This window comes from Dipodomys ordii, unplaced genomic scaffold, assembly GCF_000151885.1.
Source record: "Dipodomys ordii isolate 6190 unplaced genomic scaffold, Dord_2.0 Scaffold41, whole genome shotgun sequence".
NCBI classification, from domain to species: Eukaryota; Metazoa; Chordata; class Mammalia; order Rodentia; family Heteromyidae; genus Dipodomys; species Dipodomys ordii.
The window spans coordinates 9744148-9760747 of NW_012267257.1; the positions used below are offsets into that span (position 1 = coordinate 9744148).

General features: G+C 42.2%; 1 protein-coding gene across 2 annotated transcripts in view; it reads left to right on the forward strand.

The window, feature by feature from the left end:
* Positions 1-5548: 5548 nt before the first annotated feature.
* Fyb (FYN binding protein) overlaps positions 5549-16600 on the forward strand; it is an 85686-nt gene continuing 74634 nt past the window's right edge. For both annotated transcript variants that reach the window (XM_013018641.1, XM_013018642.1), the window contains exons 1-2: positions 5549-5727; positions 13647-14793. In XM_013018641.1, the coding sequence (XP_012874095.1) occupies positions 5677-5727; positions 13647-14793 (1198 nt within the window). In that variant the 5' untranslated portion in view covers positions 5549-5676. The remainder of the gene's footprint in view (positions 5728-13646; positions 14794-16600) is intronic.

Sequence of the window (16600 nt, forward strand, 5' to 3'; positions counted from 1 at the left end):
TGTACAATTCATCTTAATCAGTGTAACCTCCTCCATCACCCACACACACCTTCTTTCCCAGTACCACCCAGCCAAGTGAGTGACTATTTTTTGAGAGTGCGTTGTTGTAGAGAACTGGTAAACCAGCAGCCTTGTCCCTAGAATTAGACAGCCTCCCATGGAGATCCCAGTGCATGAGCAAGTAGGAGACCCAGATTCTAGTCCTATGGTATAACTTTAGACAGGCCCCTCCCCGTTTCTTTCCTAGAAAATGAGGGATTTAAAATTCCCTGATGTTCATGCCTTTTTTTATCTTTTTCAGACACTATAACTCTTTCTTGAAAGCCAGGGATCAGCCTGTCCGGTTGTTGTTTTTAATACAGCTGCTGCTGACTATGAAAAATAGTGGCTGAAAAACTCTCTCCACCAACCCCAGAGGTTAAACCATGTGTGTGTGTGTGTGTGTGTGTGTGTGTGTGTGTGTGTGTCAACAGGATGAAAAGTCAATGGGAAGCCTCATCAGAAACTGGTCTAAGAGTCCCCAGAAAAAAAAAATAGAAAGCTTGAGGCTGGCCTGTTTTTCTACCTCTGCTGAGCAGTCTTTTTACCTAGAAAACCATGAAAACCACTTGGTTGTACAAATTCAGTCCATATCTTGTTAATAATGTCACCAAAAGCCTTATCTAGTAGCTGGTCAGTGGAGCGAAGGCCCTTGCTTCCTAAGGCAAGTTAAATGCCACCAAATGTTGCTTGTGCCTACACTCCTGCTTCATCTTCCTGGGTCAGGAATAATCCCAGCCACAGAGTTGCTATTTCTCACGGGAAAGGCAGCAGATAGTTCTGTGAAGGAGAGTATGCTAGATTCCTGTGACTACAGTCACACAAGACCACAAACTGAGTGGCTTACAAAAACAGAAATCATTATGAGTGTGAAGTCAAGATACCAGCACAGCCAGTCTCCTCCCAGAGGCTCTGAGAGGCAGTGAGGCCAGTCTCTGGTTTCTGGCAGCCTGAGCTCTTCCTTGACTTGTGGCTTCTTCCTCCAGTCTCTCCCTGTCTTCAAATGGCCTTCTCCTCCTCCCCTATCTTTTCTTCTGTGTTTTAGACACTTGGCATTGGACTTAGTACCACCAGGATGATTCTATCACCTTAATCACGTCTGCCAACATCTTTTCCCTACATTCTGAGTTCTCACATTCTGAGTTCTGAGACATGGACAGATCTTTTGGAGGGATGCTACTATGTATCCTACTACAGTGGATATGGATGATAGAGAGAAAACTTGTATAAGCAAGCACCCAACAGCTATACCTCAATCTCGTCTCCACATGCTGAAACCAGAGGAGTGCTCCAGTCCTTGCCTTTGAATTTCTGCAACAATTTTGGCTGCTCAATAAGATATGAGGATAAAAGTCAAGGCAAGTCCAAGATCCCAAAGGCTTTGAATCATTTTTGCATGGGCAGGTACCATAGAATGGACACCCTCACCCTAAATCCCTGGCTTGCTGGGTAATGATTCTGTAGAAACTTCAGAGGAGCAAAGCAGAATGGTCAGGGCGTTAGAGTATACACAGCTAGAAGGTGCTTCTCCCCTCCCTCCAGCTTTCCCTGTCTTCAGCTCAAAGACAGCCCAAAATTATGTACCCTGTCAGTAAAGTAATAATGTGTCAATGAGAGCTTTGCTTACACCTTCCAAATGGTTTTGTGTGTGCATACACTGAGAGCAGGTCATCTCTAAGGTGAGAATGACCTCAGATGATATGGTAATTGTTTGCATTCCTATTAGATGTTTTGACACTGACCCATTATTAAATGAAATTAACCCATTCAATTTAATTTCATAATTCTCCAAGCACTGTTTTCTAACTAATCTTATTTTTGTATTATGATAAAAACATATGTGACAAGAAATTTTGCCAATCTGATCTTCTGATCTTTTCTTTTCTTTTTTTCCCTTGACTGGGGCTTGAACACTCCCTAAAGCTTTTGTGCTCAAGGCTCGTGCCCAATCACTTGAGCCACAGCTCAGTTTCTGTTTTTTTTTTTAATTGTGTGTGTGTGTGTGTGTGTGTGTGTGTGTGTGTTGCTTAATTGGAGATAAGAGTGTAACAGACTTCCCTGCTCAGGCTGGCTTTGAATCACGATCCAAGGATCTTAGCCTCCTGAGTAGCTAGGATTACAGGAGTGAGCATCTGGCCAATCTGACCGTTTTAAGTGTATAATCTTGTGGTATGACATACATTCACATGGTTGGGTAACCTTCACTACTAGCCATCTCTGGTATGTTTCACCTTGGCTAACTTTGAACTCATTAAAAATAGCTTCCTGCTATTTCTTTCTTCTGCTCCTTGGAAATTTCCATTTTACATCCTGTCTTTATGAATTTAACTACTCAAGGAACCTCAAATAAATGGAATCCCACAGTGTCCTTTTGTAGCTTGCTTATTTCACTTAGTATAAAGTTTGTTCTAACATGCACTAGAATCTCCTTTTTAAGACTGAATAATATTCCAATGTATGTATAGACCATGTTTTATTAAATCCATACATCAGTCTATCAATAGGTACTGGATATTCCCCTTTGGGCTATTGTAAGGAATGCTGTTATAAACAGCAATGTGCAAATATCTATTTGAGTCTCTGGTTTCCCTTCTTTTGGATATGGAACCGGAAATATAACTGATGGGTCATCAAATAATTTTTTGATCGTTTCCTACCACATCTGCACAATTTTATATTCTCACCACCCAGTTACAAGTAGCACCTAAGAATGAAGAAAGAACCTGGGAAAAGAGAGTGCCTGGGTGCTAAAAGAAGGGAGTATGCCGTGGGAAGCTTGGAATTAAGATGTTATCATTTTAGTGAGAAAAGTGTGAGCAGGGCGAGGAGCTCATGAGGCCAAGGTGAGAGAAGTTCCTCACCTCCGGCCAGAATCCTGTCGCTGTGCAGCTACTAGAGAAAGTGCAAGGCGCGCGCGACAGCTGACTTACTTCTGATGACTAAGTGCTGCCTTCATTTCTTCAGTGATTAAAAGGCGAAAAGGCAGGATGGGAATGGGGCGAGAAGATGATGAGAAGTAAGACAAAGGGCCATGCGCACATTCTATAGTCGGAGGGCAAAATCTGATTTGTTTGTGTCATTATAACAGACTCCATTTAAGGTCTAGTTTTAACTTTCCTCTAATCCAACTCTGGAGACTTCACTGAGTCACAGCTGCTACCTGTCTTGCTTAGCTCGTGTTCTGCTCTCTTCTTCAAGATGTTCTCCCATGGGGGGAAGGAAGTCTCTAGAAAGCCTCACAGATGGGCATACCCCTCCATCCCCACCTTTCCACTCTGTGCCACCTGACACTTTCAGTTTCTGATTTCTTACCAGGTAAAGAAAAGCAATCCAGTGCCCAGGAGTGTATGTGTGTGTGTGTGTGTGTGTGTGTGTGTGTGTGTGTGTGTGAGAGAGAGAGAGAGAGAGAGAATGGGAGAGAGAAATCAAGGAGGAGGAAGAAAATGGGGGAAGAGACTGGAATGATAGAGGCTGCTGGGAAAATTAATGTACCATTGCTTCCCATGTCAATAAGCATTTGTAGTTCAAATGTCAGATGTTTTAAGCAAAACGAATTTTCTTCTGCTGTTTATACTACTTACATATAAAAATGGAGCTGCCATAAGAAATGCCTGAAATTAAGGTCTGGGTTAGAACAGTTGGAAGCACAAAGAAAAGAAAATAACTCTGTATATGGAGGGCGAATTAGTCATTATTCCAAAATCCAAGTCAATCACTGACCAGATTACTCTGAACCCATGTTTCAATTATCTGCAAATCAAAGACCATCTTCTGACTTAGTATATTTTGTTAATTCGGGCTAGAAGAACTTAGGCAGTCTTAAGCAGATACAGGCTGCATGTATGTATCTATTTATAGTGTATTATAATGTAAAGTTTGCATATTTAAAAAATATGTAAATAAATAATTGTTTATTTTAAAAGGTATATTTTAATATAGTGTTTTAATGTAATATAGATAAATAGATAGATAGATAGATACATTAGAGTAAGAAGAGCAAGAAGTCTAGGGTGTCTGTTGTTCTGTGTTATTTACATCTTACTCTGTATTTTGCACATACATCCACACCAAGAAATCTGAACTAATAACACCCTGTCTGCAGAAACACACAACTATTTAACTTGCTCAATTATTTATACTTAAGCCTTCAAGGCCATACCAAAGTTAAAATTATATTTGTATAAGAGCTATTTTATAAGATAACAAGGAAAGGGGTATGAAGGTCTTTATTTTAGTTGCAGTATTGATGTTTGAACTCAGTACTTTACATTCACTAGGGAAATGCTGAGCCACTTGATACATGCCTCCAGCTGTTTGCAATGGTTATTTTTTTGTTTTTTTTTAATTGTGAAAATACAGAGGGGTTACAATTACATGGGCAAGATAATGAGTACATTTCTTATCAAGCATTGTAGCCTCCTCCTTTGTTTCCCCTTCCCATCCTTCCCCCACCTCTCCTCCTCCCCCCCCCACCAAAGTTGTAAAGTTCGTTTTCGACATAAGGATTTGTACATCTCATTGTTGCAATGGGTCCACCTGTATCCCTATTTAAACGATTTGTTTTTCCCCTTCCCCTCCACAAGCAGGGGTTATACTGTGGGGGAGGGACATACAAAGCAACAAAGAAATAATCTTATAAATGTGTTAGAAACAATGGCATGAAAGAAAAAAAACATTTGAATACATATCTTAGGGTTCATTTTACCTTACATTACCTTATCTGACCTTTTCTGCTTGAGTCAGACATATATTAGATATGCAATAGTTATTTTTGAGGTAGGATCTTGCTTTTACTCGGCTATCCTGGAACACTTCCTATTTTTCGTTTCCTTCTCTGTGATGCGAGGCATGTTCTAGCATGTTCAGTTTTTTTTTCTGTGGAGATGGGAGTCTCACAAACTGGCTTTGAACCACAATCTTCCCAAACTCAGCTTCCTGAATAGCTGGGATCGCAGGGGTGAGTCACTGCACCAACTGAATGTTCTATTTTGGACAATGAGGTGAGTTTCAAGATCCTCGTCTTCAAAGAGAGGGGACGCAGACGTGCCACTGATGGATTTATCTTGAGAACAGAAGGCAACAGAATTTGAGAGCCACCCCAAGCCTAGCTTTGCGCTTGCTAAACTGTCTCCTCCCCTTAGGGCCACTCACCCTGGGAGAAGGGTCCAGAGCAGCCAGGGCCTGGGGTAGCATCAGAGCACCAAGACACCACCAGAGGTGTTCAGACACGGTCCCCAGACCCATCATTGAGGATAAATGGCCAAGCGCACACAGCACCCAGAGACCCCATGCGTGCCAGATCTCTTGTCCTGACTCCGTGCTCGCTCTGGCTGCTGCGTTATTGCAGCTGCAAAAAAAAAAAAGTCCCCACACCACACGTTACAGAGAGTTGTCGCAATGAGGGCTGGCACAGCAGCTTCCGCCACCGGCCCCTCCTACCCTGCCCCTAGCCCAGTACCATGGGAAGAAGCTGCTCCTACCCCCAGAAGAACTCAATTCGCGGTGAGAGTCAAGTTCCCACATCCTGTTGACTGGGGCCGGGTACTCTCACCAGCCACAGAGACCCAGCCTACTGGAACCGGTCACAGCCCATTGGCAACGAAGTAGCGGTTTTGTTAGAGATGGAAGACTGGATTCATGGCTGGGGTCAATGAAGAAGCTGTGGAAGTCATTTCCCAAGGGCCATCTGTATGTATCCACCACGGTGAAAGTCAAGTCAACTCCATCCAATAGACAGTATGTTTAATGCATAGAATTGGGGGGGGGGGAGGATGTGCCAGGCTGGACCCCAGGGTTTGATGCGGGGAGAAGGAGGAAGTAGTGTACTGCTGTTGAAGAGGGAAAAAAGGTCTCGGTTTTTAGATTTCAGTAAGGAAACAGTATACACATTAAGTATGTGAGTTATAATTTATGAAGCACCTAAATGTTGAGACATTGTTAATGGGGATGTGAAAAAAAATTCACTGCCAGTTCATTACCAGTATAGGAACTTGCCATGTACTATATTTGAGAAGGGCTTTTGTCACAAGTGCCATATTCTCAGGTTGTTTTCATTAACCCTGGCTTTATTATGTAATTTCTGACAACAATGTATCTTTGTCTCTCTGTCTCTGTCTCTGTCTCTCTCTGTGTGTCTCTCTTCCCTCTCTTCCTCACTTTCTCCTGCTGGGGATCAAACACAGGGACATCCACATGCACCTGCAGAGCTAGCACTCTGCGCTGAGCTCTATCCTTTGTCCATCCATTTTAGAAAGAAATATTATTTTATTTTATTTGTCAGTTGTGGGGCTTGAACTCTGGGCCTGGGCGCTGTCCCTGAGCTCTTCCGCTCAAGGCGAGCAGTCTACCACTTGAGCCACAGGGCCACTTCCAGTTAAATGGACATAAGAGTCTCGCAGACTTTCCTGCCCAGGCTGGCATTGAACCATGATCCTCAGGTGTCAGCCTCTTGTGTAGCTAGGATGACAGGCGTGAGACACAGGCGCCCAGAAGAAAGAAATATTGTAAAATAAAGTAATTCCCTCTGCCAAGATTTCTAGTTAAAGGGGAAATATATAGCTTTCCACTATGTGTGCATGTTTATGAGTGTGTGTGTGTGTGTGTGTGTGTGTGTGTGTGTGTGCATGTTGGAAGGCTGGCTGTGGGGAACCCATCTTACTTTCTTTAATCTAGACAATGCAAATTAGTTCTTTAAAATAAAAACTATTTCTCTGTGAACGTTTGAACTGTTTGACTCTGCATATTTTCACCATCTTTCCTGCTCTAAAGTTTTGCCAACTTAGGGAAGCGCTTTCTGTCTTCTCAGTCTTTTTGGTAGGCCTTCCGGTCCCTGTTTGACAGAGTGGTGTCTACACAATCATAGTACTCTAGGCAAGATGCACTCCTGCCTTCCTCCTTCCCTCTCCCACGTCCTGCCTAGAGTCTGGGAAACCCTGGACAGGAGGGCTGGCTTCCTGGAGCCTTTTTTTCTTTATTTGTGAGGTAGCCTTGCTGCCACTGTACCTAGAGTCCTGATGTGGACACTGAGGGGAACAAATGGTGTCCTGTAAAAAGAACTAAGTCATGAGCAATAATATTATTTCAACATAGCAACAAAAGGAAAACTCACTCTTCTGTGTGTCTGTGTTTGTGTACTGATGCAGGGACTTGAACTCAGGGATTGGGCACTATCCATTAGCTTTTTTGCTCGATGAGTGTTCTACCACTTGAGCCACACCACAGATTTTTCTTTTCTTTATTTATTTATTGGTGGTTAATTGGAGATAAAAGTTTCACTAACTTTTCTGCCAGGTCTTCAAACCACAATCTTCAGATCTTAGCTTCCTGATTATTATAGGAGTGAACTATCATACTCAGCTTATCAATGATTTTTTTTAAAGAAACAGCTTTGGAAAACTATTATCACTCACTGTCTCCGTAATGATGCAGTATTACATGCCATCCAGTGGAGATATTTTATTCTCTTCTTTCATAATAGCATCCTCAGGAATGATTCAGTCTCCTCTTGCTTTAACTGCAAACATGACACAAACACATCTTACAGAGGTAAAATTTGGCTTGTCTTAGATTCATTAGTTAACTACAGCTTATAGGTTTTTATTTCTGTTGTGCTTTAAAACACGTACTGAAGATGAGTCTTTCAAAGGCATGCAACTTTACAAAAACATCTGCAGTTGTAACATTTTATATCATTGGGTTTATATACAATCTTATTGAGAGTTTAGAGTGTAGTCTATTTAAAAAAATTAAAAGCAGACTTTCTGGTATGATGTTTGTAATGATTCAAGAGCAGGAGAACTATCTCAATCAATGTTTTGGGGCCCTGGTCACTCTAGGATGGGAGGTTACGCAGCATCCTAGGTCTCTACAAACAGATGCTCTTCTCCCTCTCCTCTACACTGGTCATGTCAATGGAACATTGCCTCCAGGTATTCCCATGTATGCCCCAGCTGAGATGGCCTGAATGAACTTAAGTCCCTAAAGATATTTAGACATCTGAATACTCACAATAAACCCAAAGCAAGCCCCTCATTCCCAATAACTGATGGCATAGTTTAGTTTTCCATATATAACTATGTAGATACACTGGCTACAAAAGAACATGTTTTCTGGATGTGAACACTTCAGCCTTTATCTGGACCCTTGGTTCATTGCCTTTATGTAGATTGCTAAGAGCAGAAAGATTGGAGAGTACCAGGGCCTGTGGTACTTACATACAAGTATGTAAGTTTATAAAAATAAAACATATGTAATTCTGAGAAAGGACAAAATATGGGGGATAAGGAAAGTGGTTTTCTCTGAAGAGAATTTCTACAATCATACCCGTACAATTACATAGCAATGGACATGAATAGTTTGAGCTAAGCATCATACCGTTATGTAACTAGTGAGGGTAATGATGAATTGCTACAAAAAACTTTGGAAAATAAATTTCAAGTAATTTGAGATGAAATGTTTGTTTTACTTAAACCATTATAAACCCTGAGGTCATTAGATTATGAAATACCTGTTCTTATAATAAGTAGAAGGTCAATCATTAAATCATTAAGAGATTAAAACAATCTACAAACAGCTGGATGCCCATTGCTCACACCTGTAATTGTGGCTACTCAGGAGACTAAGATCTGAGGATTGCAGTTCAATGTCAGTCCAAGTTAGAAAGTCCATGAGATTCGCATCACCTTGACGGTAAAATTAAATTTAAAAAAAAAGAAAGTCCATGAGATTCTTATCTCCAATTCATCACAGAAACAACAGGAGGTAGAGTTGTGGCTCAAGTGGTAGGGTGCTAGCCTTTGCTAGCACAAAAGCTCAGGGACCGAAATCATGGCCAGAGCTCAAGCCCTAGGACTGGCAAAAAAGAATCTATAAATAATATACAGCAATACAGGCCATTTGACCAGGGGAAAAGAAGAGTTATTACTGAAAATCTTAACACTCGAATTGCACAAATATGAAACAATCACAACTTCTACTGTACATCAGGTCAATATCAACAAAAACAAGGTGCCAAGCAAAGCTTTCTGTGTAGGCAAAGAGGGAGAACAGGAAAAATACATGTCTGTGAGGATATGTGTCTTTATGAATATTTTACATCTGCATAATTCATCAATATACCTAAGAAATTGGTGTCAGTTACCTCTAGAGAGAGAAACTGAGGAAGGTCACTATATAGTTTCTTCTTTGAAGCTGATTGGTTCTGAGAGTAAAGGAGCAACTACTATTTGGAAGCAACAGGTATAAACTTACAAAGTACTGGTAAATGAGGGTGTGTGATTGCACTGTCACCAGTGGATGAGGTGCAGGGTTAAATGGACTAATATATTTGTCTCTCTATTGGTACACCTCTACTACCTTCTTGTGTTTAGAAAGAGTTCTAGGAGAAATGGTTATTCAACCTGCAATGAAATGCAAGTGTTTTAAAAATCACTGTGGCCACTAAGGAAAAAATAAGCCTAGCCCCTTTCAAGATAAGGTGATGAAAAACCTTCTCTAACAAATTTACTAATGATCATAAGATCAACCAACCCTAACGCTGTGAACGTTTATGTTGTGATACTCTTGGAGTTTAGCTTGCGATTTGTCAGACATGTCAGTGTGAGCTCAGCTGCCCTTTTCTTTCTTTTGTCATGGACTTCTGCTCAATTTTATCCCTCAACACCCAGTAAGAAGGGTGGGTCAGACATCACAGGTAGTATATTATCCGTGAATACGCTTATTCCAGTTACATTGGCTTAACGTTAGGAAGGTATCTCACTTCCAAATTTGATCAACTGGCAAAAATGATATTCTGGAAGTAACTAGTAAATGGGAGACAGTGATGGGAGAAAAATCAGTGGATTATATTACAGGCAGTTTTTATTTTTTTATTTTTATTTTTTTACAGGCAGTTTTTAATCTAACAACTTTACATGCAATCAAAGAAACAAGCCAGGTCTGGTGATACATACTGTAATCCCAGCACACAGAAGGTAGAGGCAGAAGAATACAGAGTTTCAGGCAGCAAGTCTAGACTACACAGTCATTCTGGAGATGAATAAAACCGGGTTTTAGAGAGGTTAAGAAACTAGTTAAGTCACACAATTAGTAAGAGCCAACGTTTGAACTTAAGTCTGTGATTTCAGAGGTTGTGCTTTTAATCTAGCTGCTGCAGGGCCTCTCTGGCCTGGGTTGGCAGCCAAGCACTTAAGTTTCATTGCCAAATCTACAACTTCCACATTCTCTAAATTAAAAACAGGACATGGACTTGGACAATGGGTTAGGGTATTTCAAGGGTTTCCCCCCACAAACTCTAAGATGTGAAGTTTCTAGAACAAAGCAGAATCCTGTTTCCTTCCCAATGCATTGAGAGACGAGGACAGGAAGATTACTAAGGTTTATCTTCTGTATTAAAAATAATAGGAAATCTTCTTAAGTATTAATATTCTTTAAAATGCTTTAAAATATAAACTCATTTAATTTTTCTTTTTTGGGGGGAGGGTCCGGTCATGGGGCCTGAACTCTGGGCCTGGGCGCTGTCCCTCAGCTCTTCAGCTCAAGGCTAGCGCTCTACCACTTGAGCCACAGCGCCACTTCCGGGTTTTTTCTTTTTGCTTATGTGGTGCTGAGGAATCGAACCCAGGGCCTCAGGCATGCAAGGCAAGCGTTCTACCACTGAGCCACCTTCCCAGCCCCTCATTTAATTTTTCTAAGTCCTATAACTAGGCATTATTTTGCCTATGATGGAGATATAAAACTAGTTTATGTTCCATGCCCATGGTCAAATAGCTAACAAAATTCACATGAGGCCACCTGCCTCCTGAGTCAATGCGAAGTGTTAAAAATCTAAAATAAATTATAGCTCTAGAATGTTAGTTATATCAGAATGCAGGAAAGGTTTCGAATCAAAGAAATCCACCTCAGAAATAGACTTAGTTCCAGGTGAGGACTATTTTAAGTTTGGTGCTTTTTGTGTGTGCTAGGGAGTTTGAAGCCTAAGGCTTGCCTGTGTGGAGCATATGCTTTACTACCAAGTTCTATTCCCTGCCTTGGCAGGTGGAACTTCTTTATGCTTCTCATGCTAACGTTTCTGGTTTGCAGCTGTGAGAGCCCTAGATGCTCAGGGAGGGGCTTGGCCTCCCCTGTTTCCTCCTCTACCCCCATACCTTGAGGGGCTGCTGGAGGATCTGGGGAAATCATGGGGATACAAAATTGGTGAAGGGAGGCAAGATAGAAAATAAGATCTTAGAAAATAAAGCTTTGATACAGGAGAACAAGCTAATAACACAACGTGCAAGCTAGAAACGGAGGCTTTGATTCGAATTTTTCCCTCTGGCCTACGTCCTTCACCACCACCCTACAAATGTCTATGCACTACAGTTTAACATGGGGATGAGCGCCTGCCCATTTCTCCTCAAGTCAGTGTGCAAAGTACTCAGTTCCATGTCATATTCCTTAAGCGCATCTTAGAACCATGAGGGTGTCAGACCCTGGGATGGGTGTTATTGAGAGCCAGAAAGGAATGAGATGGTTTCTGGACTTTGGAGCCTTTAGCAGCCCAGGTTTGCCTGTGAGCCTTTCAACATGTTATTTAATGGTTTCCTTATATGAAGATCATGCTGCGGTTGAGGTAGGCATCTTATAAATTTTCTCTTAATGTACAGAACATGGCAGCTGCGTTTCCATTTGGCAGATGGTGAACTGTAGACTAAGAGTCTAACTGTGGACTGAGACTATTTACTAGTGGATTAAGAGTCAAATCAAGTTCCATTACTCCTTCCATGGCACCTTCCTGCCATTTCAGCCTCAGTTTCCTTTCCTGTGAAATGAGAGTTAAATGCTGCCACTCTGCTGCCGTGTCTGCAAGAATGAGATGGAACAATCTAGAATACAGCGCACATCTTCACACACTACACAATTGTTCTTTTTTTTTGTCAGTCGTGGGGCTTGAACTCTGGGCCTGGGTGCTGTCCCTCAGCTCTTCAGCTTAAAGGCGAGCACTCTACCACTTGAGCCACAGTACCACTTCCGGTTTTCTGGTGGTTTATTGGAGATAGGAGTCTCACAGTCTCTCCTGCCTGGGCTGGCTTTGAACCGCGATCCTCAGATCTCAGCCTCCTGAGTAGCTAGAATGACAGGCATGAGCCACCAGCGCCCGGCCACAATGGTTCTTCAAATGTGTTCTGAGCTGGGCACTGGTGGCTCCTGCCTGTCATCCTAGCTACTCAGGAGGCTGAGATCTGAGGATTGCAGTTGAAAGCCAGCTAGGGCAGGAAAGTCCCCTGAGACTCTTCTCTCCAATAAAGCACCAGAAAACCGGAAGTGGTGCTGTAACTCAAGTGGTAGAGTGTTCGCCTTGAGCTGAAGAGCTGAGGGACAGCACCTAAGCCTGGAGTTCAAGCCCTACAACCAACCAAAAAAAAATGTGTTTTGAGATATTTTAAGGTAGAAAAAGGAGATTATCGTGGTGATATACAGACATAGGTACACATAAAGATATTTGTAGCTATAGCTATATTTATCTGTGTATTTCTGTTAGAGACAGGGTCTCATTATGTAGCCCAAGTTGGCAATGAATTTTGGGCTGGGATTTCAGGCATATGTCACCAGGCTCAGTTTGTTTAAAACCTTAAATTTTCAAATATCGCTCAAAGAACTAGAAAAAGAATAGCTACCTTGGACACTAAGGACTGAGCACCCCACAGAATCCCCTTCAGAAAATGAGATTGAGACTGGAAAGTGTACACTTGCTTTCTTTGCCAAGTAATAGCTTCACCCTGGGCAAAGAAGGAGAGATTGTTAACAGGACCTTGAAGAAAGAGTGATAATAGATGAGATAGTCTGAGGGAACAAAAGTCTCCAACAAGACTTCCTAGCCTGACCTTACTCCTTACTCTCTTAGCTGCAAATATCCACTCCATGTAAGCAGCACCAACTCTGAAAGCAAGCACACGCTAGAGCCTACAAGTTTAGATACAGTAGAGCCTTAGCACCGGGAATTTATTAGTAATTTGAAAGCCTCACTCTATTACTTTGTCATACAAAGTTAGTAGTGTATGCTGTATCACCTGACAGCAAACAGACTTTAAAAATGTGAAAAGAATCTTTACATGTCACATATGGTTGGTAAGAACACCACATAGCAATGCTAAGCATGGCCACGGTGTGGAAGGCATGCTACCTAAATGCACAGCACAGCAGACCTTCCTGTCTCAAGTGCAGTTTCCATTTCACATAGTCCATTGGAGTCCAAAGAATTCATGTGGTATAGTTTCAGATGAACAACAAATGGGGAAGTATCAAGTCAGAGTCAATCCAACCAAATAGCGAGAGACTAACAGTGAGAAGAAAGGGGGGAAAAAGTTGTTACCTAGGCAAAAAAACAAAAAAAGAGCAAATCACAGTAGGATGACAAAACAAAAAAAGAAGAATATGCACAACAGGAGCCTGCCTCTTTCAAGAGACTCTCAGGCTTATTTTGCCACAGAGGAACTTGGGTGTTCATATCTTGCTAACCAATCAGCAATGCTGTGGGCCTCAAACCAGGAAGTCCTTTAAAGGTGTAGCATTTTAAGCGGTGCAAGTGAGACTTGGGGCTCTCAGCTGGTTTTTGTTCCCTATCCTTGTAGGATGGAAAAGCAGATGTGAAGTCTCTCATGGCGAAGTTTAACACAGGGAGTCACCTGACAGAGGAAGTCTCAGTCAGCAACCGGCCCTTCAAAATCACAGGGCAAAACTCACCTTCAGGAATACAAGCCAGAAAAGACTTATTCAGCAACCAAGGAAATGCCTCCCCTCCTACAGGATCCGGCACCGGGCCCAAGTTTGCCACCCCAAAGCCACCTTTGGCAATGAAACCTACTACTGAGGAAAAGCCTGACAAGGAGCCCAAACCCCCATCCTTAAAGCCTAGTGGAGGGGGTCAAAGATTTGGAACACTGACAAACCCAGCCACCAGAGAACCTGAGGTAAAAGTGGGATTTCTGAGACCTGTAGGCCCTAAACCCATCAATGTACCCAAAGAAGATCCCAAACCCGTGTTTCCCCGGCCTGCTGGGCATAAGCTGTCATTTCACAGTGCGAACCAAGACCAAGACTTAAAGACACCGGGCTCGAAGCCGGGGCCTCCTCTTCCAGCTCCAGAAAATGAACAAAAGCAAGCATTCCCAAAGTTGGCTGGAGCTAAAAGCAAATTTATGTCGGCATCCCAAGAAGCTGACGCCAAGCCCCTCTTCCCCAAACCTGCTTTTGGCCACAAGGCAACCCTGAGTCCCGAGGAAGCCCAGGAAGATGACAGAGCCATCAAGAAAGGACCCCCAGGACCTCTAGGAGTCAAGTCCAAAGTAGGCCCTTCAAAACCAGGAAGGGAAGATCCAGAAAATAAGGACCATGGGGCTGACACATCCAGTTCACCCTTTCCTGGGGTTGTTCTGAAACCTGCTGCAAGCAGAGGAAGCCCAGGATTCTCTAGAAATGGCGAAGAAAAGAAAGAAGATAGGAAGATAGACGCTACCAAGAACATCTTCCTGAGCAAAATGCACCAAGAGGAAGCAGCTTTGGGACCTTCTCCGGCCAAGTTTCCTAAGGCCCCTTCCAAGCTGACAGTGGGGAAGCCATGGGCTCAAAGCCAAGAGAAGGAGAAGGGAGACCAGATTGCTACCACCCCAAGGCAGAAGCCACTGCCTTCCTTGGTGACCTTGGGTCCACCTCCGCCAAAACCTAGCCGACCACCCCATGTCGACCTGACAAGATTCCGAAAAGCTGATTCTGCAAACAGTAAGTTGTTTTCTCATTGCTAATTAGTACAGCTTCTGAGGGAGAGTTGAGAGCAAGGAAAAATTCCCTAATGTCTCCGTCGTGTGTACGCCATGAGTTTTCTTTGGCACCTTTTTCGTTGGTATGGGAGCTCTGAGGAAATAGGAAGTCTGAGTTCTCTGTAACATTCTATGAGAAAATGCCTAGGTGGGCTGGGTTTTTCAAGGGGACCAGGGTGGTGGGAGGAAGGAAATACACACCTTTGATTGATGAGTGGTTTTGCTTAATGAAAAGCATTGTATTTACTTCCTTAGTTTGGGTCTTATTTCTGTTGAATGAGATTAAGGTGTTACCCTAACCCTCTCCCCCCCCAAAAAAATGCAGAAATATAAGCAATCTTTTAAGTCAATAGTTCTCAAAGGGAGATCTATTATTTGGGAGAGGATTTTATTGTTGTTATTTTCTTTCTTTTAAAGCCATTTATCCTTGGTGGAATAAAGTTAGCTTTTTTTTTTAAGTTAACGTAATGTAACATGAGTGGGTTCACTGAGATATTTCCATATTTACACACGGTGCACTTAGAACAAATTCACCCTCACCCCATCATATGGCCATTCTTCCCTGCCCTCCTTCCAAAGCAGGGTTTTTGTTTGTTTTACTTTTGTCCCTTGGATGCCAGTACTGGGGATTGAACTCAAGGCATGGGCACTCTCCCTTAGCTTTTTACTCAAGGACAGTACTCTGCCACTTGAGTCACAGTTCCACTCTGGCCCTTTTGGAGTCCCACAGACTTTCCTGATCATACTAGCTTTGAACCACAATCCTCAAATCTTAGTCTCCTGGATAGCTAAGATTACATGCAAGAGGCCGTTCTAACTGTCACAAGTGGGGAGTACTATTGGCACCTAGCCACTAGAAGTCCAGAAGGTCTGTTCACTTCCTAAAGAGTCCAGGACAGCCCCTCACTTCAAAGAATTATCCAGGCCAAAATGCCAACAATGCACAGGATAAGAAACCTCTTCTGTACGATTTCAGGTAATTACATTCACATTTCCTGAGTTTAATACTCAAATAGAAGAACAGGATTCAGGAGATGGTCCTTTGATTTTTTTTTGTTTCCTGGCTGAATTTGTTTTGAACATCTCTGATCCATAATGTAGAACGATAGCTAGAGTAATGAGCCAAATGAAGGGATATGTTATTCTCCTTCCAGGTAGATAGTTTAATTTTCTGTTAGTGCTGCCACAGTAATATGATGGTCGGTGGTGGAATTTGATACTTGGTGAAGATTTGTAACCCTGCACCATAATGAGAAAAGCTCTCTCTGCCTGGATGATGAATACCTTTGGCAATATACAATTGGTATATGTTGTGAGGTAGGAAAAGGATGCTTGCAAGTGACTATCAACTCTGTTAGTCTCCTAGCAAATTAATAGTCTCATTAAAGCATCTCTGAGCCAAACAGTTGTTTATTCCCTTTTTCTCTGTGAAGGCAATTTGCAATAGGACTAGTATAGTCTTGGTACACAGATTAGTGATCGAGTCTTCCATTAAGAGAGCAACTTAGGAACCATACCATGACTGCCCATTTTCTAGCATCGAGTTCACACCACAGGATATATCTCCTCATCTCTCATCTTGTGTTTCTGCTGACTTATGTATCAGAACTGTATAGAAAAGCTTTAGAAACAAACATAGCATTTAATCAATTAGACTAGCCACTCAATTACTAAAATATTGTGTTGGTTTGTTTCTAAAGCTTTTCTAGTAGAAATCCTGCTACTAAAAATAATTTTGTGCCTGTGTCATAAAACACATTTATTTTCTA